This window comes from Schistocerca piceifrons, chromosome 2 (assembly GCF_021461385.2).
Source record: "Schistocerca piceifrons isolate TAMUIC-IGC-003096 chromosome 2, iqSchPice1.1, whole genome shotgun sequence".
Taxonomy (NCBI): Eukaryota; Metazoa; Arthropoda; class Insecta; order Orthoptera; family Acrididae; genus Schistocerca; species Schistocerca piceifrons.
The window spans coordinates 27,007,259-27,034,694 of record NC_060139.1 but is presented as its reverse complement, the minus strand read 5'-3'; the positions used below and the strand labels follow the sequence as shown (position 1 = coordinate 27,034,694).

Sequence of the window (27,436 nt, the reverse complement as noted above, 5' to 3'; positions counted from 1 at the left end):
AACACGACACACACACACACACACACACACACACACACACACCTACACACCTACACACCTGTGCACCTACACTGGCTGTTAATGACTCAATGCTTCTGCTATTCGGTGAGTGGTTTCCTTTACTTCTAAATTATTGATGAGAAAATAGTATATTAGACCATAGACAATATATTACTATGATAGATTTTTTTGTGTGTGCATGCCCATTTCAATCTGTAATCATTGCAGGTCCGCCTGACATACCATTTTTAGTCGCTGTTGATGTCACAGGAACTAATTCAGTGACAGTTAGATTTCAAGAGCCAGAGCAGCAGGATTCTGCAATATGTACAAAATTTAAAGGTAATTATTATAAAGACTTTATTGTCACATGCTATTAATCTACAAAATCACAAATGCTAGCAACTAATACAATCTTCTTCTACTTACCAATATCTTGTTTGATGGCAATAACAGTTGATGATACACAAAATAATTTCATTAATATAATACTAGAAATCCAGTGGGCAATACAAACAATGGAAAGGAAGTAAAATCTTGTTGCAACCAGTTGGATGTATTATACAAATCATGTGCAGTGGAATGGGTAAAGATGTCCACTTACCATATACATGAAGTGTCAGGCAGTAGGTGTGGTAGATTTATAAGCAAGATTTGACACTTGTAGCTTAGCTTTTAATGTTTTATTCATCATCTGCTTTAGCCACTGAGTGGTAGACAGGCACTACACAAAAAATTTGGGACTTGTAACTTAACCTTTAGGCAATATCCCCCTTAAGAGTTAACAGACACTCACAGCTACATTTTCAAGTAATGCAGACAGGGTTTTATCTAGACCAGGAGTTTCCAACAAAATTTTCTCAAGGACCCCCTCTTCAAGCATCACAGTATCATATACCTAAAAAAGCCAAATCAAGAGTCTTTTTATACGTTTTCTATTTTTGGTACTTATAAAAAACATTGACATATTCATTATTGAAAAAATTTTGAGCTTAAAACTTTTTCAATTTAGCCATCATTGTTATTGTTAACTTTTTAATTATTGCTCAAAATCTTTGTCTTCAAATCTGCATGTTTAGTATAACAAACTCCGTAAAAAATAAAAATTGAGTATGAACTGAAAATGACAGGAAAAAATTAAAACTGAGTGTAGTGGTCTTTTAAGTGTACGACACTTGAGATTGCGTTGAGTCGACATGTGAGACATGTGTGAAACACAAGAAAACACTAATTTCATACAAGGTATTTGTGTGAAAAAAATACAGTTACAACAGAGTACTCCATCAGTATACAGTTAGTTTTAATTTTCAGTTCTTAATGAGAAGAGTTCAATCTGGCCTTTGAGTCCATTATTTCTGAAATATTAAGTTCCAAACTTGAAACATTCACTCTGAAATCCGACCGCATGTCGAGCCAATTCCTATATTTGTTTTTCATGAAACACATGGAAGAAAATGCTTGCTCACACCCATATGTGGTTGCAAATGTAAGGATCTTTTTCATTGCCTTATCTCCAAGTTTCTTGTAGTCCTTGCGTGCTGATGCCCAGAAGTCTGTAATTTTATCACCGATGAAAATGTTTATCATCGTACCACAGCTGGACAGATCCACAAGTTGATCTTGGTCTTCTTCAGTGGGCCTTGGATTTTGTCTGTTTCTTCACAGCTGAAACGATTTCGAATCCATCTGTCGTCAGGGTCAGGTTCAGGAAAATACTCTCTACAAGTGGTGCCTAGGCTGCATAGATGCTCGGCTACATTGATCTTGACCTGGTCAGGCAAACTCTCCTCTGATGACTCCAAGAATTGTTTTAAAATAGAAAAGTTAGTTAGTGACTCGTTTTCTGTCCCCAACGCACAGATCTATCAGTTTTTTGCCATAGCACTAATCTTATCCTCAACTTTGAACATGTCTACATTTTTTCCTTGCGAACTCGAGCTTAACACATGCAAGTGTTCAAACACATCAGATAAGTACGCAACTGAGCAAAGCCAAGAGGAGTTAGTGAGAAAATCCACGTACTTTGTGTCAAGAAGGAAGACATGAACCTCATCTCAAAGTTCAAAAAATCTTGACAAGATCCTACCTTGAGAAAGCCATCTTACTTACGTTTGAATAAGAAGTTGCTCATGCTCACTGCTGATCTCTTTACACAACAAAGAAAATAATCTGGATTGCAGATGTCGAGTTTTAATGTAATGTACTTCGTTAAGTATCTTTTGCAAAGGTTCAGGCAATCTTTTGGTTACTAAGGCTTCACGATGGATCCAACAGTGAGTCTATTTCACCTCAGGGGCTACTGCTTTGATACAAGCTAGAAGTCCTGTTTTTTTGCCAGCCATTGACTTTGCTCATCCATCGACAAGCCTACATATTTTTTCCAGGTGACATCGTGTTCATTGAGATAATTATTTAATGCACTAAAAATATCGTCTGCTGTTGTATGCAGTAGTACGCATGAAAAAAGAAAATCTTCAAACACTTGGTCCTCCCATAAGAATTGTGCAAAAACCAACAATATAGCTTTTTTTTTGATATGTCTGCACTTTCATCCAATTGTAGAGCGTACATGTCACTCATGCAAAGTCTAGCCAGCAATGTTTCTTCAATGTTAGCTGCCATATCAGTAATTCGTCTTTGAACAGTATTATTTGAGAGTTGAACAGTTCCTATTACCTTAGCAGCTGCATCACCTAACATTCTCTTTCGCATAGTATTATTGCTGATGGCAGTATAAGTTCCTCAGCAATTGTGTGGTTTTTCCCACATTTAGCAACGAGTTGAGCCACCTCGTAAGATGCAATGGTTGCATTTTCATTTACATTTGCAGCACAGTGTTTGGTAATTGTTTTCAACTCTCCTAATTTATTTTTGAAAAAATCTAATGACGTACTTTAGTACTGTGGGTGCTTTGTTTCAAGATGGCGCCGGAGTTTTGCTGGTTTCATACATTCATTCGAAAGGCTTTCATAGCAAATTACACTTTGAGGTTTAGGCTGTTGCTCAGGTCCAGTGAATGTAAAACCGATTTCCAAGTAATCAGAGTTATATTTTCTAATTTTTCCAGTAAGCTTAACACTTTTCTTGGAAGGGTTAGGTTCAAGGGATGCTGACGATTTAGGTTCAATGGAGACTGACAACTTCGGTTCGAGATTGACTGACTTCCTTGCTTGAACATCAAAGGCATTATCTTCCTCTTCATCTGTAGGCCTTTCTCGTTTTAACGAACCACTTTTTAACCAACGGACCATTTTTGACTACGCGAACTGTAGCTTCCACGAAAACCAATGGATTACAAACACTACTGTTTTAATACAGAATATTGAATGTGTAAACAACACGGTCTGTGAAAGCAAATTAACAATGGCCGATTGTCGTCTGAAATGCAAGTTTCTGGGTAAAATGACTGGTCAGTTGTCAGCTGCAAAGAGATGCTAGATGCAGAAGATAGTGTTCGCTAAAGCTCTGCTCATGCAGGAAGCGGCCAAAACAAAAAAAATCTGTTATCATATGAAATATATTTAATATATTTTTTATTCTAATAGTATCTTGGCATAGCTCGCGGACCCCTGGGGGTCCGTGGACCACCTGTTGGGAACCACTGATCTAGAGCATTTGAATTACATGACATGCAATGTTTTTTGAAACTATGCATTTCCAGAAGACTTCTGCATATCTAGTGACTAAATCATTAACTTTACTAAACCAATTTCTATATGCAGCGACCATGGGTTAGCATAAAGGCATGAAAGAAAACAATTTATGTTAAAATTAATGTAATATTTAAATCAAACTATGTAAAGTCCAGGATGAAATAACAACAATATGGAAAGGATAGGTTGCTACTCACCATATAGAGAAGGTATTGAGTAGTTCATTTTAACAGACTTTTTCATTGTGCCTTTCTGCAACTCAGTGCCTCTTCAATATGCCAGGTAGCAATCTATCATTTCTGTATACTAATATTTAAAGCCGTAATTATAAGTACCTACTGTGTAGATCTCTACTTTGAAACCCTTGGAACTGAAATAACCACAAATGGTATGTCAGTTATAGTGCTGCCAGTTTACAGGGCTCCAACAGGGAAAATCTTTATTTTTCTAAACCAGATGGGACAACTTTTGAGCCAAATGTACTCCAAATCCAAGGAGTTAATGATCATGGGTGATTTCAGTATCAGCTTTTTAACCAAAATTAACAATGGGGCAGAACTAGAGCACTTGATGGAATTGTTTACCCTGACTGCAGTAGTTAACTTTCTCAGTAGAATCACAAGTAACTATAAAAGCCTAACTGACAGTGTATTTATTAGAAGAGGCAGGGGAGCTGTGTCACTTTAAGCAAATTCTTTCTGATCATGGTAGGAAAATGCTTACATTAATTGACATCAGCCTGTGTGATAAAGCTAAACATTCCTTTAAATCTTCCAGACCAGTCAATAATGATACCCTAGATACCTTAAACCTTCATTTGTAACAGATCTGTAGGAGCTCTATTTATATGGAAAGAAGTATTAATGACAAATTTAACCTGTTTTGTAATGAGTTTTTGTCACTGTTTGAAGCTGTATGAGAAAAATCATAGGAAACAATCTTTAGGCCACTAAAAGGAAACCCTGCATTATTATAGTGATCAGAATTTCTTGTGGAAAACAAGAAAGTTGCATGAATCGCATTTTTGATGATCCCATAAAAAAGAAGTATAACTTGCATTATAATATTTTAAAATGTATTAAGAAGTCAGAAACAATGTACATTACATCTGAAATTTATAACTCCAACATGAAAGCAACAACCACATGGCAAGTTGTAAAAAGAGGGAATGGGAAAAAGAGGAATGTATACCTGACATGGAAATAAGTCACTATGGAGATATTGTCTTGTCATAACCATACTTAAGACCAAATTGGAAAGCAAAATCATCAATTAAATACAATACTTAGCACTGGAAGCACGTTTCTTACGAATGTCAATGAACATTCAGAATAGAACTAACCTCCTGGATGGAGAGTGCAGGTATTTATACAAAAACAGAATATTCTAGAATGTACAGACATTACAAACATCGGAAATTTTAAGAACCTACCAGAAGTTATAAATGCTAAATAACAAATAATTCATGGTGATCAGTTTTGTACTGATGACCTACAGGACATAAGTGATGCTAACCGCTACACTACACTGCAAGCACTACAGCTCATGGCATGTCTCCTTCTAATAGAGAAACAGCAACCTCCTGTTTCAGAAGTTCTCATTGGAGGTGATTACAGCACCATGGATCTAAATCTTAACAATAGTCCTCTGTGTGATGACACCGGGGGGTCCTCGAGTTCTGGTCATGTTGTTATGTGGTCTTCACTATGAAGAGCATCAATGGTGGCACTTTCCACTGAAGCTTCATGGTCACTGAGATGGTCTTCAGTTTTGCTGAACTGTCCAGTATTGATTTGTATCTCTGGATTGTAGTAGGGCTTCATATAGAACATGTAGACAGTGTCTGTGCTTTTGGCTTTCTTACAAGGGGTCGTAATCCCTGACTGACAAGTGATGAAGGATATGAATCAGTTCAAAGTAGTACTTTAGTAACTTTTCCAATAGTTCCACTTTATGCGCAGGTGTAAAAATCCGTGCCACATCTCCTGGGCTATATCCCACTGGCTGGTTGCTGGCATTGTAGCACTTTCACCTGTCTATGGTCTGTATGTGAGCCAGCTGCCTTGCTGCTTTTGTCCCGGTGATGACATGTTTCATATAGTCATCCTGAGTATCATCCGACTGAAACAGGAACAGTGTATCCATTGTTGTTTCAGCCTTGCAGCCATGGAACAGAGAGAACAGTGTGAAGCCTGTGGTGTCCTGCTTTGCTGTGTTGAATACAAATGTCTTGACAGGCAGTATTGTATCCCAAAATCTCTGTTTGATGTCAACATACATCAAGAGCATATCTGCCAACAAGTTATTAAAACATTCAGTGAAGCTATTCGTCTGTGGACAATAGGCACTTGTCATCCTGTGGGTGATATTGCAGAGTGGAACTATCTCTGATGCAACTCTCGAGTAGAAAACTTTGCCACTGTCAGAGATCATCACCTGGGATGAATCATGTCTTATACAAGGAAATTTGCAGTTTCTGGAGCTTCAGCAGTTGGCATATGTTTGGTGACAGCATAGCTGGTGAGATAATCAGAGGAGACTACTATCCACCAATTTCTGTTTGTCAGCTTTGGTCATCTCCCCAAGAATTTGATTACAGTTTGGTGGAATGGTACTGCTGCAGGCAGCTTTGGTATCAGATGCCTCAGAGGTAGCTGAAACACATGAATTTGTAGTTGGCATTCTTTACAGTGGTTCACATAGTTTCTAACTGGTTTGGTGGTAAGTCTTCATGAATCCCAACTGACCATATGTTGGAGTCTTGTGGAAATACTTCAGGATCATTGGCCACAGATGAGCTGGGATCATGAGCAACTGTTTTTTCCCATTTGGTCTTAGTTCCTTTTGCACAATGTTACATTAATTAGTTGTAATCCTCCTTTTGTCAGTTCTTCATTCTTAATTATGTCTGTGGTTTTCAGCAATGCTGTATCTTTCCTCTATTCAGCAGCAATGTTGTTTAACACAGGGATGACTGATATTTTGTCCATCCTGCTGTGTTCTGCCAAAGGATTCTTCGAAAGACAGTCAGTATCCTTGTGTTTGCATCTGGTTTTTTATGCCATTGTGATGTTATACTCCTGAAACCTCAGTGGACATCTCGGCAGTCAACCAGACGGATTTCTCAGGCTACTCTCCCACCATACAAATTATGATCTGTCATAATGATCAAAGCTTTGCCAAATAAATATGGCCATAACTTGTTGGTAGCCCAGACAATTGTAAGGCAGTCTTTCTTGGTTATAGAGTGGGCCTAGTTCTTCTTACATGGAGAGTACTCTCTAAGCATAAGCTATCACCTTTTCAGTGCCTTGCTGAATTTGTACTAGAATTGCCCCTATCTCAAAACTACTAGTGTTGATGTGAAGTTCTATCTTGGAATTCTTGTCATAAAGTGCTAGAATTGGAGCAGCTGTTAGCATCCCCTTGATGATGATGAAGTCCCATACTCTGAGGAGCGCAGGGAACGTTCGGGAGACCCGCACCACCGACTATGCAAGTTCCTAGCGGAGGTGGTTTGTCATTGCCTTCCTCCTACTGTAATGGGGATGAATGATGATGATGGGGATGAATGATGATGATGAAGACAACACAATAACATCCAGTCATCTCAAGGCAGGGAAAATCCCTGAACCCGGGACCCCATGCACGGGAAGCGAGAACGCTACTGCAAGACCACGAGCTGCAGACATCCCCTTAAGGACGAGGAAAGCTTCATCTTGTGCCTCATTCCAGGAGGATTTGGTGTCTCCCTGCAGGAGTTCTTGCAAGGGATGTACCTTTGTACAGAAGTCTTTTATGAATTGTTGTTAGTCTGAGCACTATTTGGTAAAACCTGTCATTTCATGAATGTGCCAAGGAGGTGGTTGGTAACAAAGAGGCACTTTTTTGGGTTCAGGCACAGACCAGCAATCTGAACACACTTCAAAACAAATGTCAGTCAGCTTAGATGTTCTTCAAATGTCTTCAAAAATATGACTGTGTCATCTACACAGCAAAGACATGTCATCCATTCAAGGTGTTGAAGCAGGGTACTATCAATTGTTCAAAGGTGGCTGGAGTGTTGCATAGTCCAAACATCGTAACTTGAAATGCATAAAGACCGTAAGCATCATGAAGGCAGTCTTTTCCTGGTCAGCCTCATCAAACTTGATTTGCCAGTAGTCTCTTTGCGTGTCCATAGTTGAGAAATACTTTGCTCCTTTCAAGCAGTCCAGTGTGTCACCAGTACAAGGTGATGGCTAGACATCTTTCTTTGTGATTTTGTTCAGTTGTTGGTAGCCAATGCAAAAACACTGTGTGCCACCATTCTTGTTCACAAGGACCAAGAGAAGGAACCAAGGACTCTGTCAAGGTTCAATTATGTCATCTTGCACAAACTTATCCAGTATCTCCCAGGGTATCCATCATTCAGCTGGCGACACCCTGTATTAGCATTGGCTAATTGTGGATGATTGCAAATGTTGGTAAAGTGTTTTATCATGGACTGCCTCCACTAAGGATTTGAAAGCTTTTGGAAATTGATGCATAATGGCTATTATCAACATTGTTTTTCTGTCACACCAAAACCTATTGGCAGTTTGATAGCAGCTTCCTCCCTTTTCTTGTCTGTGCAGGTAGTGGAGTGCAGTTCTTCTTCAGCGACACTAAGCTGCCCTTCCTTGACTAGTTTGGCTGTTCTTACACACATACCTTTAGGGATGAACTGTGGCTGCTAATGACAATTTGTGATCCAAAGTTCTTGTTGACCACCCAAAGGGCGTACAATTGTCATTAGCATGTAGATTTCTTGGTGACCTCATCTCCATAGAGGTTTCCTTGCTCAGTTTTGCTGATTTTGGTGGCTAGGCGAGCAGCTGCTGCTTCTGTAGGGTGACAAGGAATGGCTGTGGCATGTTGGAGAACAACATCATCCAGGGTGTGGTGATGAACTTCAGCCCTCAGATCAACGATAATCATCTTCAGCTGATAGGCATGAATAAGACTGTTCTGAAAGTTCATGTGTTGGGGGCATAATAATCATCGAACACTTGTCTTTTTTCTCTGCAGTAGTGCAAAATGTGTCAGGACGTCCAGTCTGAAAACAGACTGGTGTACTGCTCTCCATCCTACAAATGTCTGTTCTTATGCAGAGAATTTTATTTGGCAGAGGAGTTGGTTGTACCCACATTGGTCGGATACTGGGTTGCTGATTGATAGCAGCAGCATAAGTGCATGCTGGCTGAGCCCTTTCTTCCTGGTGCATTCTACTGGTGGTGGGGATTGGTACCAAAGATTGATACACCTCTTCTTCAACATTCTTAATTATGACCTGAAGTGTGAGGCTAACATTCATGGATGCTCTCACTTGTGTACTTGGTCTCATAGCTCTGGCTATCATAATATGCTGCATCTCTTGTCTTTCAACCTGGCATATGAGAGAAGCGAGGTCACGATGGTCTTCCACAACTGCCATAGGAACCACTTTTGGCAGTTAGTCATACCTCCTTTGTTCAGTTCTTTTCTGTTATATTTCCTCAATAAGCTGGCACCATTTGATGAATTGTTCTGTTGTTGTGATATCCTTTACCAGAGGAGATTGGTATGAGTCTTCTGTGAGCCCTTTCATCAGTGTGAGATTTTGTCGGCATGTGTCACAGTCGAATTTGCAATGTTGCAGAGAGCCAAAACATTCTGTACGCCGGCCGAAGTGGCCGTGCGGTTACAGGCGCTGCAGTCTGGAACCGCAAGACTGCTACGGTCGCAGGTTCGAATCCTGCCTCGGGCATGGATGTTTGTGATGTCCTTAGGTTAGTTAGGTTTAACTAGTTCTAAGTTCTAGGGGACTAATGACCTCAGCAGTTGAGTCCCATAGTGCTCAGAGCCATTTGAATCATTCTGTACGTAAGACTCTCTTGTTTCGCCATGACACTGGGCCCTGTTCTTCAGTTTTTCTCTTAAGTGAGCTTACTGTTGATTGTCAGCAAATATTTCCTTGAGCTCAGTCTGGAATATGTATCACCTTTTCAGTTTCTTGTCATTATTCTTCAATCACTTCTGGACTGTGCCATGCAAATAAAAGTATACATTGGTCAAACTCATCATGCCGTTCCACCTATTGTATTTGGTGACTCAGTTGATTCCTTTCAGCATTTTGTCAGGTCCTGATCAGCATCTCTGGAAAACATTGATCAATGCCTGATCTAATGTGTAGCTGACTTACCACTGTTTTGGATCCATCTGCATCGTGAATATATGGATCTTAGGAATGATGTAATGGTTGCATTCCTGTCTGTGTAGGTAATGGCTTTTACATTGGCTAATTGGAGCCACAGTGATGTAGATGTTTTGAAGTACCCGGTGTCTCCACGAAACTATGTCACTTCATAACTGGAATCAAGTCCAAATTCAAAAGCAGGGTCACCACTGAAATACAACACTTTGCATTGAAAGCACATTTATCGTGAATACCAATATATACAGCCAGAAAAGAATTACCTAGACAGAGTGCAGCTACTTATACAAACATCAGACATTCCTGAATGCTGATATTTATACAAACGTTGAATATTCCAGAATACACAAACATTTCAAATGTAAGATATTTGAAGAATGTCCCAGAAATGATAAATGCTAAATGACAAATAATTCAGGTTTTTAGGTTTCAACTGGTGACTTGCAGCAAACCAGCTAGTGATGCTAACCAGTATGCTGCATGTACACCCCACAGCTCATGACAGTATAGTAAAAGATCACTGAAGAAGTTGCTAAGCTCTTTAATACACATTTGAAGCAGTTTTAGAGGAAATTGGCTGTAAAGACTCAGTCAGTAATACAATAGCCCTTCTGCAGAAAGCTAACAGCCCCAGAGACAGTCCATCACTTAGTGAGATCAAGAAGACAAAGAGATCAAAATAAGAAGTTCTTTTTGGGATATAACATGTCCACAAGGAAACTTAGGCACTGTCATGATTGTATTAGCACATTCGTGTGTCAGATCTTTAACAAATTCCTGCAACAAGGTATTGTCCTACTGCAGTTGAAATATGCATATGTAAAACTACTTTTGAAGGAGGGTGAAGAAACTGATGTAACAAACTAGCACCCAGTCCTGCTGCTAACAAGTTTTTCCAGGCTCATGGAGAAACTGGTATTGAATAGAATTGTTGTTCTCGTGAACAGCCACAACATTCTCAGTCAAAGGACTATCAATAGACAATGCTATTTATACTTCACTGAATAAATTGTACAACCTCACAAAGTGGCACCAGTCAGAATTCTATGTGACTTATTTGAGGCTTTCAGCTATGTCAACCATGCAAGTCTGGTAAATAAAATGGAATTCTGTGTGTTAAGCAGAATAATGGGGACACTTATTGAGTCTTATCTAACAGATAAGAAGCAGTAATGGAATTCCAGCTTCATCTGAGTGGGGCACAGTCAATACTGGAATGCTATAAGCTGGTACTATTCCTTACATTTATAAATGGTCTCCCATTCAGTTCTACTACAGTGAGCAAGTTTGCCATATTTGCAGGTTTATAATTTTTTGAAGTGGATAAAACAGCAGGGAAAAAATCTAGAAAGCTCTGCTAACAGTGTTTTTGATGGTATTGTCAACTGGTTTAGCTGCAATTGATTCTCACTGAATGTGAAAGGCTTTTTATATACCGTTTTATGTGACAAAGAGAGAACAAGAGGAAATGTTATAAAACGTAATGGACAACAGATAGAGCAAGTGGACTTGTTCTTGGATATGTACTTTGATAGCAAATTAAGTTGATCCTGCCATATCCTAGATCTTACAAGAAGACTTCATTCCACAACTTTTGCCTTACACATAATTGCATCATCTCCACATAATGATACTTCAGATATCCATTGATCTGATACATTCTTGTAGGAATTAGTTCTGGAGGCTACAGATTTTTTATCGTGACATCACAGAATAAGTTGTCCTTTCAATGTTCCATTTATAAAGACTGGTCTTTTTTTCAAAACCAGTAGTGCGTTTCATGGACACAGTACGAGGCCTGAACAGGACTAACATAGTAACTGGGCAAACTTCACTCTTGTGCGGAAAGGCATGGAAATTTTCAGTCCCCTACTTGCAGACCCCAAACGTCCTTGTCTTGAAACACCAAAACTCAAGAGCAGATTGAAAGAAAACCTGTTGCAAAATTCCTTCCATTCAGTTAGTGAATTTCTTAGCATAAATTAGCATGCATGTGTGTAGTTTTACTGTATAAATAAGATGTCCCAATCGTGCAAGCATAAATATGAATTATTTTTTTGCCACGAAAGGTATCATATTGATTCCAAGTATTAAGATATTACTATCTCAGAATAAAGTACATAAAACAGACCATAAAGAAATGGCACCCTTATATTGTGAATGCTGTAATTTTGGGGACATAAGTGGTGTTTGTATTTCACAGGTAGTTGCACTCAACTGTTAAATTTGAGAAACTGCTGAGAAGTCATCATCCTCTATGGCACGCAAATGACTAAAAATGGTTTAGGGATGAAAGGAAGTAAGAATGTGTTATTTACACTCTCGCTGATAAACAGACAGAAAGTTGATGTCGCCAACTGCAGTAATTATTGCATCTAAGTTAGGAACAACATCAACAAAAAAGCTTAAGAATGCCATAGAAATAAGAATTTTTGTCATTAGCTCCTAAGAAAATACAAGATAGGAGAATAGCTAGAAAAAAAAGACAGAAGTTGTAATGAATAGAACATGTGTAAACTTCTGTATTAGTATTATCATTATTGCACTAAGACATACTATATGTATTCAATTTATACAGTGCTTCATAACTATATTGAAGCAAATGGTAAGTATTAATTTTAGCTATTGCAGATTATTAAATATTTAGTGGTGAAGAAGATAGCCAGAAGTTAAGCCCATGGTGTGGGGGTAGTGTCTTTCCCCAATGGTCCAAACATCATGGTCCCCATATTTGATCCAAGTTGCCTTTTAAATTTTGAATAAAAATCAGCAGCAGTGAGAACCAAAGACTTCCGGTATAAGGAGTCACCCTCATTCTGCCAAATGCCTTTTCAGAGAGGGCAGAGAAGAGGACAGAATTTGATGGCAATCTCTTACTCTAAGAGTAGGAAACGTCCCCTTAAAGGGAGAAGAATCACCAATGATCAACAACATGAGGATATAGGAGGCAATGGAGAGCATCACATTAAAGACACATTATGTGTACCACATGTCATGTGGCCTGTAGTTGAAAAAGTGACATGATGATGTCTCCATTGGCAAAATATTCTGGATTAAGCTTTCAGGGGCATGTCGAGGGGCATGAAAGGAAAGCAGTGGTTGGGAAAGGAGTGAGACAGGGTTGTAGCCTCTCCCCGATGTTATTCAATCTGTACATTGAGCAAGCAGTAAAGGAAACAAAAGAAAAATTCGGAGTAGGTATTAAAATTCATGGAGAAGAAGTAAAAACTTTGAGGTTTGCCGATGACATTGTAATTCTGTCAGAGACAGCAAAGGATTTGGAAGAGCAGTTGTACGGAATGGACAGTGTCTTGAAAGGAGGATATAAGATGAACATCAACAAAAGCAAAACGAGGATAATGGAATGTAGTCAAATTGAATCGGGTGATGCTGAGGGGATTAGATTAGGAAATGAGACACTTAAAGTAGTAAAGGAGTTTTGCTATTTAGGGAGTAAAATAACTGATGATGGTCGAAATAGAGAGGATATAAAATGTAGACTGGCAATGGCAAGGAAAACGTTTCTGAAGAAGAGAAATTTCTTAACATCGAGTATAGATTTAAGTGTCAGGAAGTCATTTCTGAAAGTATTTGTATGGAGTATAGCCATGTATGGAAGTGAAACATGGACGATAACCAGTTTGGACAAGAAGAGAATAGAAGCTTTCGAAATGTGGTGCTACAGAAGAATGCTGAAGATAAGGTGGGTAGATCATGTAACTAATGAGGAGGTATTGAATAGGATTGGGGAGAAGAGAAGTTATTGGCACAACTTGACTAGAAGAAGGGATCGGTTGGTAGGACATGTTCTGAGGCATCAAGGGATCACAAATTTAGCATTGGAGGGCAGCGTGGAGGGCAAAAATCGTAGAGGGAGACCAAGAGATGAATTCACTAAGCAGATTCAGAAGGATGTAGGTTGCAGTAGGTACTGGGAGATGAAGAAGCTTGCACAGGATAGAGTAGCATGGAGAGCTGCATCAAACCAGTCTCAGGACTGAAGACCACAACAACAACAAGAAGCTTTCATTTGGATCTTTGAAAGAAAGGGAGCTGCCAAGAGTGAGGTGACCATGAGAAATGACTGAAGTAACATTCTTTGAGTCAGAATGTGTAGTGCCAGAAGTCTGAAGATGGTAGGAAAGAGAAATGCAAAGGTTGAATCTAGATATAGAGGAAGTCAGTGAAGTGAAATAGAAAGAGGATAAGAATTTCTGGTCAGATGTATATTGGGTAATGTTAACAGGAGAGAAAATGGTATTACAGGAGTAAATGGTATTACTAATAGGCAGGCAGACCAGAGAGTGAGTTACTGTGAACAGTTGAGTGATATGTATGGTCTCATCAGAATCAACAGCAAACTGACACCAAAAACATTAGTTCAGGTAACATACCAACATCACAAGCAGATGATGAAGAGGTACAGCAAGTATATGAGGACACTGATTGGGCAATCCAGTGTGTAAAGGATGATTATAATCTAATAATAATGGGGTGTTGGAACATGGTAGCAGGGGAGGAAATAGAAGGAAGAATTATAAAAGAATGTGGGGTTGGTAATAGTAATGAGAAAGGAGAAAGACTAATTTCTGCAATAAATTTCAGGCAGAAATAGTAAATACAAGAGAAGTAGGTATACTTGGAAAAGGTCCAGAGACATGGGAAGATCCAATCTGGAATACATCACGGTGAGACAGAGATTCCAAAACAAGATATTGAATTGTAGGGTGTACCTAGGAGCAGATTTAGACTTGAATCACAATTTAGTAATGTTGAAGATTAAAGTTAAGAAAATTGTCTGGAACAATCAATGTATAAAGAACAAGGATACTATGGTAACGAGGAATGATGAGATGAGTTTGAAGTATTCTAAGGCTGTAGATACTGCAATAATAAACACCATAGGAGGCAATTAGTTGAAGAGCAATGAACATCTCTAGAAAGAACAGTCACAAAAGCTTAACAGAGAAATATAGGCGCATGGAAAGTATCTACAAAGAAACTGTGGGTAACAGAAAAATTACCGCAATTGATCAACAAAAGTAGAAAGTTTAAAAGTGTTCAAGGTAAGACAGGAATACATCAATGTAAGTCACTTAAGAAATGTGAAGGGCAAAATGGCTGCAGGAAATATTTGAAGAAATTGCAAAATTAATGGCCGTCAGAAGGACTGAAATACTATGGTCAGCCAGGGCTGGTTTGGTGGTCTCATGTAATTTAGTGTGGCATCTATGTTCTCGGCGCCACTTTTTCTGCAGTGCATACAGTTTCTCCAATGTATACCCAACCACAGTTGTAGGATGTTTGGTAGACCTTGGTTTGTGAAGGCCTAGATTAGTGGTTGACAAACTCATTTGTCAGCAGAGCCAAATGTCAATGCTACAACAACTGCAATTTCTTTTGAGAGCCACTTTAAAAAAAAATTGAACTATATAGGTAAGTACATTATCATTAACTTAATTAGAGCACTCCTAAGCTATGCTAAGCAAAAATTATCTTCAATCTGATACAGGTATGTTCGCTGAGGTTGACCGCTTCCAACTCTTCCTTTCATGATCATCTTGTATACATGTTTTTTCTGTCTGCTTTCATTCATCCTCTGTATAGGTCAGAACCATCTCAACATACCTTTCTCAATACTACATCTTTTTTCACTAAAAAACAATCCCTAAAACGAATAAAGTTTACTAAAAATTTTAAGTCTTAGTTAAACTGTAGATGCATTGAATAAGACTTGATGTCATCTTTAATAATGATATTATCTATTAATAACATTAAAATGTATGGTATCCCTAAAATTAATCATGACGAAGACTGACAAACAATAATGTGAACAATGACCTTGCATTTCTTTCAAAAATAAGTAAAGTGGGTATGTTGTTATTCTTAATTTTGGGTACAATGTCAGGTTCTCATCAGTAGCATGGTTATCAGTTTACTCTTGATAAGATTCATGCTGTAAAACTATTATTTATATGAATATGTAGACATGACTAAGGAAAGAATGTCAAATGCTAGTTTTTCAGATGATTATGAGAGTCAGGAATACTGTTCCAAGCATTAAAAATCAATATATCTTCCTTGTCTAGGCCTTTCAAAATAGACAACTTGTGTTGTAAACTAAGTTCACATGTGTTTTTCTCCAGTGTTTCTATGTCAGCATAAAGATATTAAAATTTTCAGGTCCATAATTTTTTATCCAGCAGTTTTGGAAACCTATTGAGAAAAGCTTCCCTCAGTTTTAAAAGTGTTGTTTTGAAACAGCAATGTCAATATCAGAATTATTTTATTGGTGTTGTTTCAACAGACTTAGAATGTTAATCAAAGTTTCTCTGTCAAAATCTAGAGCAAAAAGACATAATTTGTTTTTGAACATTGAAAACATTGTATCCTTTCCCCTGTAGATTACAATTAAGCTGGTTAAAATAAAACATAGTGTCTACCAAAAAATAAAATTACTTGACACATGAATTGTTTGTTGGCCTTGGATAGTGAACACCCTTCTCGAGGAGAAACACTTTAATTTCTGTTAATAAGGAAGTGCATGTTTCAAAACATTCGTGAAGAAAGAAACATATGGAAAACACTGATAAGAAGAAAATACAGGATGACAAAACACATGTTAAGACATCAAGGAATAACCTCTATGTTACTTTAGGGAACTGTAAGGGGTAAAGACAGAAACTGGAATACATCCAACAAATAACTGAGAACATAGGTTGCATGTGCTGTCCTTAGATAACAGATTGGCTCAATAGAGGAATTTATGGTAGGCCAGATCAAATCGGTCTGAAGACTGGTGAAAAAAAGGGTAGACAGAGTTGACTTAAGTATTTGTCAGCATTTTTATTTGATATTTATGATCTGCTTCTAGGGAATCAGAGATTTGCTGTGAATCTGTGTATTTGTTTGTCCTTTTGTGGTGAGCGTGTGTTATTTTGCTTTTGTAATTAATGCACTGACATTTTTGTTTTTAATTTTCCTCTGTTAACTGGAAATCTGTGTTGCAGTATACTCATTATGTTGTCTAGGAAATACAGTGAGTTAATGGATGGGTGATTCCAACTTCTTTTCCATGATAATTTAGCCACCCACATTAACAAAATGGAACTTGTAATGGAACTATATTGAAAAGTACGGGACTGCAGTTTTTGAGTTTGCCAGTACAAAATTTTAATCAGTGATTCACATAACTGTTGTGTTTGATCATTGTCTTTGATATTTAATAAATTACTTTAACTTACCAAGTGATACTATCACTGTCAACAGTGCAGTGGAGCTGCTCAGAAGACTTTAGCCCGCTGGCGGGTGAAAGAGAGATTCTTGATATGAAGCAATTGGAATGTCATATTGGTGACCTTACGCAGGGATGCCGATATTACTTTAGAGTTGCCTGTGGGAACCTTAAAGGCTATGGTAACTTCAGGCTGTCAACACCAGCGTCTGTGGTACCATCAAGTAAGTACAGTGTTAGTTAAAAGTTTAAATTTCCTGTTAAAGTGAGGAAATTGTTGCTGAGTTGAAGAAAATATTCAAAAAATCAATTAGCATGTCTATGAACTTGTTACAAGTTGTCCTTTGCAGCCTGGTTTCAAAGACAGACACAATATTACACAGGAAGACGAGTTAGTTAATTTTTTATCTATCCACAGATTATTTTACAATGACATTAGACATGTCAACTTAATACAACAATAACACATAGCCAAAAGGTAATGAATGTACAAATGTATGATTATTTACAAGTCTGGTTTGTTTCAAAATTAATATTAACACTATTTATTCTGTCTCATGATGGGTCAGTACACACACTGTACTCACTGCACACACATCCTTGTACCTCACATCAGATGCTGATGCCCCCAACTAGTGGCAGGTTGTGCAGAATTTTACCAATGTGCTGCAATGTGTTGGCCTACAGCCTTTTGAATTACAAGGTGATCAGTGGACAGTATTGTTAGTGTAATAATTACCAACAGTTTTCTTAATGAGTGTGTGTTGGGTTGTTAGATTGCCATAGATGGTAGTGATGGCTAGTTTTAACAACTGATTGGCCAGTTGTTTGTTTTGTTGTTAAATCTGTTTTTTCAGTTGAATGAAACAACTCAATAAAACTAGTCTCTGTGGCCACATTAGTTACATGAATGTTTTCATTCACTTTCAATGTTTGAGTGGTTTCGCTTTTTTATAGCCTACACACTGACATAAGTCTCTGGTGAGTCTTCTCTCAGTCTCTGGGTGTGAGTGGTTTCATTTACATACCTTTTGACCCCTTTCCAGAACTGACACTAGAATTGCCAACTTTTTTGGAGGCAAACAAAGCCACTTATTTGAAGGAGAGCAAATAAAAAGTATATTTTTAAAATTGAAGTATTTTCAAATTTTATGTATTTATTTGCTTAAGTACAAATTTTTCATACTTCTGGGTTTAAACATGGATTTTTGGTTGGTTTTAAAAGCTCAATAACAAGAGCTGCATTATAAATTTATGTTTAAATAAAGAAACAGTTACATTTTTATTTAAATTTGTTGAAGCTCTGTCTCTCACTTTCTGCTCCCATCACTGATCATTCTCTTTCAGTCAATTGTGAGGTGACATCAACAGAAAACATATAAGATACAATTTTTTAGTGTTTGGCGACTTAATCACTTGCTTTTTAAGCAAATATTATCACTTCTCAGAAGTATTTTTTCATGATAAATACTCGTCATAATTTGTTAATTTTCTTTGAATTTCTTTAATTAATACAGTTTCAGAATATGAAACTCCTATTTATAAATATGGACAAAAACTGCACTAAAAGCTACTTCAAATAATTTAGCTAAAAGCTATTTCAAATAATGTAGTTTAAACAGAATCTACAGCTGTGATAAACTTCATGAAAAAAATAAGTTTCCTGCATTGGCAGCTATTTATTTTCATTTTATTTTTATTTTACATAATATGTCATTTCATCTGTTAGTCATTTTCAAGTAAAATGTTTAACCCATTAACTGCATCTGTTTTTGGTGATAGTCATTTTTATGCGCAGTCCATGGTTGGTACAGTTTGCAAGCTATAGTCATGATATTCAGTACAATATAATCAGTAGCACATAACTACACTATTTAGTATTGTCTGGTAGTGTTAAACAATGTAGTAACCCAAAACATATGTAGTTAATGGTTTAAACATATTGTTTGAAAATAGCTCCACAGCCAAAACAACATAGGATGCAAAATAAAAACAAAACGGAAATAAATAACAGCAGATGTAGAAGATTTATTTGTCTCTAGAAACTATTTATTAACATTCAATAAAAAGCAATTACTGGATCAATAATAAAAGTGATAACCTGTAACAATAAAGTGCAGTCAACAATAATGATGTAACAATGCCAAAAGACTCAAAAGCGTCTGCTTGGAACAGAATGTGCCAGGGATTAGGCAGCTCCAATTGTCAGTCCCAGCAGTCCAGAGGGATGTGAAAGTAGTTAGAGAGTGTTTACAGACTGGTATTTCAATTTCAGAGTTAAGCTTGTACGTGAATGTGAACAGTACTTCTTCATGCCACTGTAAAGATAAACCTGCTGCTTTTCAGAGGTTGCATTATGTAAACAGATTTTTGTGAATGGGTGTGATTTGTATGTATGCAGCTGGTAACGTAATTCTCAGCATAATATACATTGCCTGACAAAAAAGTGAAGCACCCAGAAAGGAAAGAGGAAACAAAATGAAACATCATGGGTTGAGAGGGTATCTGTCTGTTACGATAATGAGTCAAATTTACAAAGAACTTGGCAGTATGGCTCACTTATCAGTATGGCATGGTACCTCCTCCGGCCTGGATGTAAGCACTAACTCATTGGGAAGGGTGTCGTAGACATATCGTATTCTGAGGCAACCTGGCCCACAACTTTTGTGACCGGTCCTTGATATCCTGAATACTGGCACTAGGATGGAGTTGATGCACAAGCTGGTCCCACACGTGTTCTATTGGGGACAAATCTGGGGATTTTGCTGGCCTTGAGAGTACCTCAACATCAACCAAACAGTTCATAGAGACACGTGACACATGCAGATGAATATTGTTCTGGTGAAAATGGTAATGTGATACTGTCGCATGAGAGGTAGCAGGTGAGGGTGCAGAATGTCCGTGACAGACCATAATGCTGTCAAGAGTTCACTCGGTCACTAAGAGCTGTGACCTGATGTCATACCTGGCAACCCATACCGTAACACTAGGAGTAACAGTGCTGTATATCTCCAAAACACTGGAAGACTGGAACCTCTTCCCAGGTAGTACAGAGCTGTGATTCATTGCTGAACACAAAGCAGTACCATTCATCAACTGTCCTCTGTTCCCAGTCATGGCACTGATCGAAAAGCAGCCGTTTTTGTTGTAGTGTTAATGGCAGCCTACGCATGAGGTAGTAATTCCCTAGTCTGGCTGCTACTAGTCTATGAGTAATGGTGTGAAATAACATGGATTGTTGCAAGAAGTCCATTATTTGTTGCTGGATGGCAGGCATAGATGTGAAGGCATTACGATTTGCTTGGTGCACAATACATCGATCCTCCCGCCTGCCCCCACATTCACATTAAGTTCAAGATCAGGCAATTGCCACATTCAAACACATATCCCACACATCTGGGTAATGTATGATTTGACCAGCCAGGCAAATAAAGACCCGCAGTAAGGCCCCTTTCAAACTCTTTCAGGAGCTGATAATGCTGTCTAACATGGGTATGCATCATCTCCGTGTCTGTCACAGTGGTCACTCATAAATATGAACAATAGTAATGCACTCAGATGGCCATTCTACCTCTCACAGAGAACTTCTGTTCTAATCATTTACCTGCCACCAGTGGTGTGTATATGTATTAAGTCACATTTACATGTGACTACATCTTCTGGGTGCTTCACTGTTTTTTTTTTTTTTTCTCTTTTTTTAGTGGTATATTTACCTTCCACACAAATAAATGGCTGAATCAAATGATTTTTAAGTAATGGTCATCATCACACCTTTTCAGTAAAATAAAATGCATACAGTCTCTAAAATTTTTCAATGGTCCTCTCTTCTTCACTATCCCTACGGCAACTTCTGTGTTCAGCTTTACATCACCAATGATATATCAATGAATAACATTTTTATTACATATGGAACAGCTTCGTGCACAGCAGTACATAATAAGGAAGAATCAGTCTATTAAGTATGTAATTAAATCAGCATGTATAATGCTTATTGTATCCACTTTTGTAGCAGAATTGTCAGGGTGGTTGGCTGCCATTTGGGCTCCTAGGTTAGATTCCCAACACTGCCAGGGATTTTACCTTGTTGGGAGGACTGGTATGGGGTGCACACAGCCTTATAAGGCCAACTGAGCAGCTACCGAACCATTTAGCAACAGTTCCAAGGTAATAGAGCCCGACAACGATCAGAGAATGGTGTGCTGATCACATGCCCCTCCATAACGCATCTGATGATGCCATTGGCAGAGGATGACTTGGTGGTCAGTCACGCCCGACTAGCCTGCCAGAGTCAGAACATGGCATACCCCTGAAATGTCTCCATATATTACTCGGGTAGGGGTACTTTCATGGGGGTATGTATACCCTGTTTGTATACCATTGCTTTGGTTTAACCAATGAAAGTACTGCAGACTGGTTTCATTCAGAAGAATGGATTGATTGCTCAGTCAACTAGAACATTAATGATAGGTCTCTGGTGAAAGAATGAATACATGCTTCAACCAACAGACTATAGACTGCTTTTACGTGGGAAAAAAATGAATAAATCAGTCAACATGCGAAACTGCAGTGGTCTGTGTTGACTGTTTTCATTTGGTTTCACTCAAAAGAATGAATTAATAGTTCCATCAATATGGAAAACTACAACTGACTGAATCAATTGTCCTCAGACTGTAGCGCCTAGAACCACACGGCCACTCCGGCCGGCTCACTCAAAACAATGACTGAATTATTCAGCTGCTATGTCAAACTACAATCGAATGATTTTTTTAATATTTTCATCAGGTGAGAACTAACAGCCATTAAGTACATTATAAAATGCATTTTAACCATTAGCTGTTTTCTTTAACATATATATCATCTACTGGTTTTGGTTGTAGACCATTGTCACTTTATTTAAGGTAAAATATATCTCTCTGTTCTACCTTGTATCCAGTGGTGGTGGTCTATGATTGAAACTGGTAGATTATATATATAGGTTAAATAAAACAGCTGGTGTTTGAACTGCGTTACCTAAAACAATCAGATGAGTTGATTGTTTTAAAAAAACTGACTGAATCAGTTGTTTTCATCCGTAATTATTCTTATGGCCCCTTTCTGTGGTTTGAACACTGCAGCCATATACCTTAACCAAGGATTAAGTGTTCTTGGAAATACTGTATAATATGAGACATTTGGTGAAGTACACTGATGACAGGACTATAAAGGCATAAATGTGGATGACATTCTCTTGCTAATAGATGTGTGTCTGCATAAATGCGAATGGAATTCTCTTGGTAGTATATGTGTGTCCTCATTTCACTTTAACTGAAAATTACTATTGATCCCTAAAAATGTAGTATTTCCTACACAGTCCATAGAATTACTGTAAGTGTTTAATATTCCAGTATTATTTTCCTTCTACAAACTGAAGTTCACATGGTTTGTTTTCTTTATCTTTTATTGCTTATTGGCTGACTGAAATGGCCCCTAAATGTTATGTTTGTAGAAATCATAAGCAACCACTTCCATAAGCAAGTTTTGGTGGGACTGTTTTGGAGTTGTCCCTGTGATATTTTAAGACCAACTTCCACCAGTTTGGTTGGTGTGAATTGGAAAGCTGGTAATTATTTACAAAATGGCAAAATATTTTGTTAAACACGTGGCCATTAAGTCTAATTCTTGTAAAGGTTTTATTTAATTTTTCAAACATGTGCAATACACATTTGATTGTTAGCAGTTTTCTTACTGGTCTGCTTGTGTCTGTTTATGTGCGGATGGATATGTGTGTGTGTGTGTGTGTGTGTGTGTGTGCGATTGTATACCTGTCCTTTTTTCCCCCTAAGGTAAGTCTTCTCCCGGGATTGGAATGACTCCTTACCCTCTCCCTTAAAACCCACATCCTTTCGTCTTTCCCTCTCCTTCCCTCTTTCCTGATGAAGCAACTGTTTGTTGCAAAAGCTTGAATTTCGTGTGTATGTTTGTGTTTGTTTGTGTGTCTATCGACCTGCCAGCGCTTTCGTTTGGTAAGTCACATCATCTTTGTTTTTTTATATATATATATATATATATATATATATATATATATATATATATATATATATATATATATATATAAAATAGAGGGAAACATTCCACGTGGGAAAAATATAACCCATATCCTTTTGTCTTTCCTTCTCCTTCCCTCTTTCCTGACGAGCCAACCATTGGTTGCGAAAACCAGAATTTTGTGTGTATGTTTGTGTTTGTTTGTGTGTCTATCGACCTGCCAGCGCTTTTGTTTGGTAAGTTTCATCATCTTTCTTTTTAGATATATATATATATATATAGGCACACAAACAAACACAAACATAGACACACACATGGAAAAATGTCTGCTTGTGTCTGTGTATGTGTGGTTGGATATGGGTGTGTGTGCGAGTGTATACCTGTCCTTTTTTCCCCCTAAGGTAAGTCTTTCCGGTCCCGGGATTGGAATGACTCCTTACCCTCTCCCTTAAAACCCACATCCTTTCGTCTTTCCCTCTCCTTCCCTCTTTCCTGATGAATCAACCGTTGGTTGCGAAAGCTTGAATTTTGTGTGTTTGTTTGTGTCTATCGACCTGCCAGCGCTTTCGTTTGGTAAGTCACATCATCTTTGTTTTTTTTTTTTATATATATTGTTGAGATTTCTGCAACACATGTGAATAAGTATGTAATATCAAGAACAAAGCTGTACACATCAGGTAACCTAGTGTGCAGTGTCTTCTGTATTCACTAACAACCATAAATGTTTGAGAAGGGATATCCAAAAATTGTGTTTCGAAAAACTGAAGCATGGTCTGAAGTATTTGTGCCATTATTATGTGATTAGACTTGTGCCATTATTATGTGATTAGATGAAACATGGATCAAACTACGCTCATGAGACGAAATTGCAGATAAAAAAGTAGAACAATGCTTTGACAAAAGTAAATGTACTCTAAAAAGATAAAAAATCTTTATGCCACTGGGAAAAGAGTAGAGATTTTTTATTCAGCACTCTCTGGGTATAACTATGATTGGCTGTTTGGAAAGGATTGGAATAGTGACTCAGATTACTATGAAACATTTTTGTATCATTAGGATTGTTATTGCATAATAATTATATACCTGCTCACACATCAGCCATAGTGATACCAAAAATGTGTGAGCAGTATTTTCAAATACTTTATACCCACCATGTTTCATACTTCTGTTTGAGGCACCAGCAGTTCACCAGGAAATGGGAAGAGAAGTTCATGTAAAAACTTTAGGGACACACTGCAGGCTGGTGTGTTTGATACACCACGAAGTGTTTGTGCCATTTCTGTGGAGCCTTAGTCTATACTCTTCTTAATTACCTTCATACTTAGAAAGTGTTAGCTACTCCTTCTGTGTGGCATTCTCTCTCTCTCTCTCTCTCTCTCTCTCTCTGTGTGTGTGTGTGTGTGTGTGTGTGTGCACAAGCGAGTGTGCATTTGTGTGATCTATAGCTACTATTTAAACTGCAAAGGCAGTTCAAAATTTAACATCACCATTTATGATTTGCAAACATAGGACCACAATTTATATGAAGAATTATAAAATTTTGTATAGAAGAATACCCAAATTAATTTTGTTTATGATTGGAGTAGTATTCATGTAACATTTGATAGTAAAATTCGTTTAAGTACAAAATAAGTATAGTTAAGTAAATGTGCAAGTTGTCAGATTCAGTGGATCTTTCTACCGGAATGAATGAAGGGGAAGAAAGAGGGATGAAGGAAAACTATCAGTGAGATTTAGGAAATGGTGAAAGTTCAGAAAAGTCACCCAGAACCCTGGTTCATCCTGTCTGGTAAGTCTCCCCTAACCTGGGGTTCTGGGCAACTTTTCTGAACTCTCTCCATTTCTTAAACCTTGCAAGTTCTTTTTGTTCATTCCTCTTCCTTCCTCTTCAACCCTTCTGCTGGAAGGAGCGACTGGCTCTGAGAGCTCGCACGTGTACTTAACCTTTATATGTGTTTTCTCCTGCTACTGTGTGGTGAGTGGATATTTTATCTATCCAATTACATCATATTTTCAAAAATTGATTACTTTTGCTGAAGTAGGTACAGTTTAGCAGTTACAAGTCTTATGGTAGCAAAAGTATATGTTGCTGTGGACGAAAGCCAAGTTGTATATTTGATGAAAAAGTTTACATTCATAGTCGAAAATGTTTATTAGCAAGGCTTTTATTAATAGATTATCATTGTATGTATAGACTAGTTCAGATGATGTCTTGGGCAACAGTGCTAATACAGTTAAGTTATCTGCTCACATGTGTAACCTTGAAAGAACTGCTATACTTAGCCTTATTTACAGATACATGTAGTTTTGGTCAGTTCTGCTCCTGTCACCTAGCACTTACATCATAAATAGTTTGTTGTACATACACTTGTCTCTTTTTGTAGGTTCTGCCTGTGTCCTCATTGACACATGTATATTCTTCCATCACTATCATCAATGTTTCTGTTAGTGTCAATCTTGATTCCTCGTACCCTCCCTACACCGCTTATAATTCATATGGCTTATCACTTTTAACTATTAGCTGTCTTTCTAACTTGATTTTGTGTTTCATTGATTGGAAACATGTCCTCAGTTTTACCAAGAACAATCATGCCACAGTATGTTAATTTACTCAACAGAGAAGAAAGTTTACCAGTTACTTCCTGATTTCCCTGTTGTGGACTGAAGGGGGTTTATTAGGTTCACTGATGGCCTAAGTTATTATTTTGATATTTAACCTAATTTATTTGCATCTCTTGTGTCATTAGGTTGGCGAGATGTGGAAGGTCGAGAGCCCAGGTTTGCAGGAAGGCTACGGCTCCTGGATGACCTGTTTGCAGAAATGCGTAATACTCGACCTGAACATGCTGCTGAGATAAAGGCTGCTACCCAACCAGGTGAAACACCTGGGTTACAAAGAAGAAACCAGAGAAAGAAAACTACTATTAAACAACTTTTCACAGTTGCTTCAAAATTCCAGAAAAATTTAAGGAGGTATGTAAAGGTTCTCATGAAGTTGAAATTCATTTATGTCTATATCCTGACATGTTGTTTACTTGATTTCTTTATAGAAACTAATAAATCCATTTGTCAAATGTCCCAGAGCATCACAGAAACTTTTTCATAAGTGTCACTGCAAGCATGTGGCTTCCATTAGTTCATTTGTATAACAATGAACTGTGATAGCATAGATAAAACCTTGTGTTAGCTTAAATAATTCGAATTCAGTGGTTCCAGATCTGTTCTGTGCAGTTTCAGTTGTAATGCAAACTGAAGCTCATGAGGAAAAAAAATTGCTAAAATATATCTAAATTAAGTTTTTGAAATGCTGAATTCCTTTCCATAGGGGTGTATTCCTTGCCTGTCTGCTTTATCATGAAGATAAGGTGCTGGTTACAAATGAAGATTTCTTACCTGTTATTGAAGTAGATGAAACATACCCAAGCTGCATCTACAATGATTTCCATTGGCTTATGAAGGTAAGTGTTCTTTATTTAAAAATGTTTTAACTTGATGTACTTCACAATACAATATTGGAAAGAACTGAGAATTTTGTGTGTGTAAATAATACAATAAATAATCCAATATTAATAATTTATAACATCCTTGTGTATACTGTAGCCTTAGTTGAATCCTAGTGTGTGTTTTGTTATCATCTGCAGTCAGTAACTTTAGCAAACTTCACTTTTCCTTTTTAGATTAATAACTATACTTTCTCCACCTAATGTGATGTGGACATGAACCACAAACTGTAAATAGCACCTTCTTTGTTGTCTATGACCCATTAAATGCATTCAGAGAATAATGTGATACATGAGCTGTTTTTCCTACAAATGTAAAATCTTTTGTCTGTTTTTCCTGAAATGCTTGAAACCTCCATAATTTTAAGGATCATACATTCATAAGAACTATACATTTCATATGATTCTCCACTAACAAGGAAGCGATGGAAATAGTTTGCTATAAGTAGTCAGTGGATCCTTCTCTTCTTACTCTTGAAACAAAATATTGTAGTGCCACTCCTGAAGTGTGAGTGACGCCATCAACTACTCATTAGCATATTCTAATTTTACATAATATCACTGAATAAAGTTGTAAAGCCTTTCAAATATTTTAAATGATTTGTTAATGACATGTGGTGAATGTTGTACAGGAGATACTGAGCTTGATGGAAAGTGTGTGTGTGTGTGTGTGTGTGTGTGTGTGTGTGTGAGGAGAGAGAGAGAGAGAGAGAGAGAGAGAGAGAGATAATACTGATCTCAGTTAACACAAAAATTGTTGGACTTTATGACAAATAAATATTTCCTGATTTTCATATGAAATGTATCCTAC

At 37.6% G+C, this 27,436-nt stretch overlaps 1 protein-coding gene across 7 annotated transcripts in view; it reads left to right on the top strand.

Moving 5' to 3' along the window:
* The window catches only part of LOC124775910 (ankyrin repeat and fibronectin type-III domain-containing protein 1), a 703,384-nt gene that overhangs the window by 603,138 nt on the left and 72,810 nt on the right, over window positions 1-27,436 (top strand). For all 7 annotated transcript variants that reach the window (XM_047250748.1, XM_047250750.1, XM_047250747.1 and 4 more), the window contains exons 6-9: window positions 229-342; window positions 17,137-17,325; window positions 25,873-26,098; window positions 26,451-26,583. In XM_047250748.1, coding sequence (XP_047106704.1) covers window positions 229-342; window positions 17,137-17,325; window positions 25,873-26,098; window positions 26,451-26,583 — 662 coding nt within the window. The remainder of the gene's footprint in view (window positions 1-228; window positions 343-17,136; window positions 17,326-25,872; window positions 26,099-26,450; window positions 26,584-27,436) is intronic.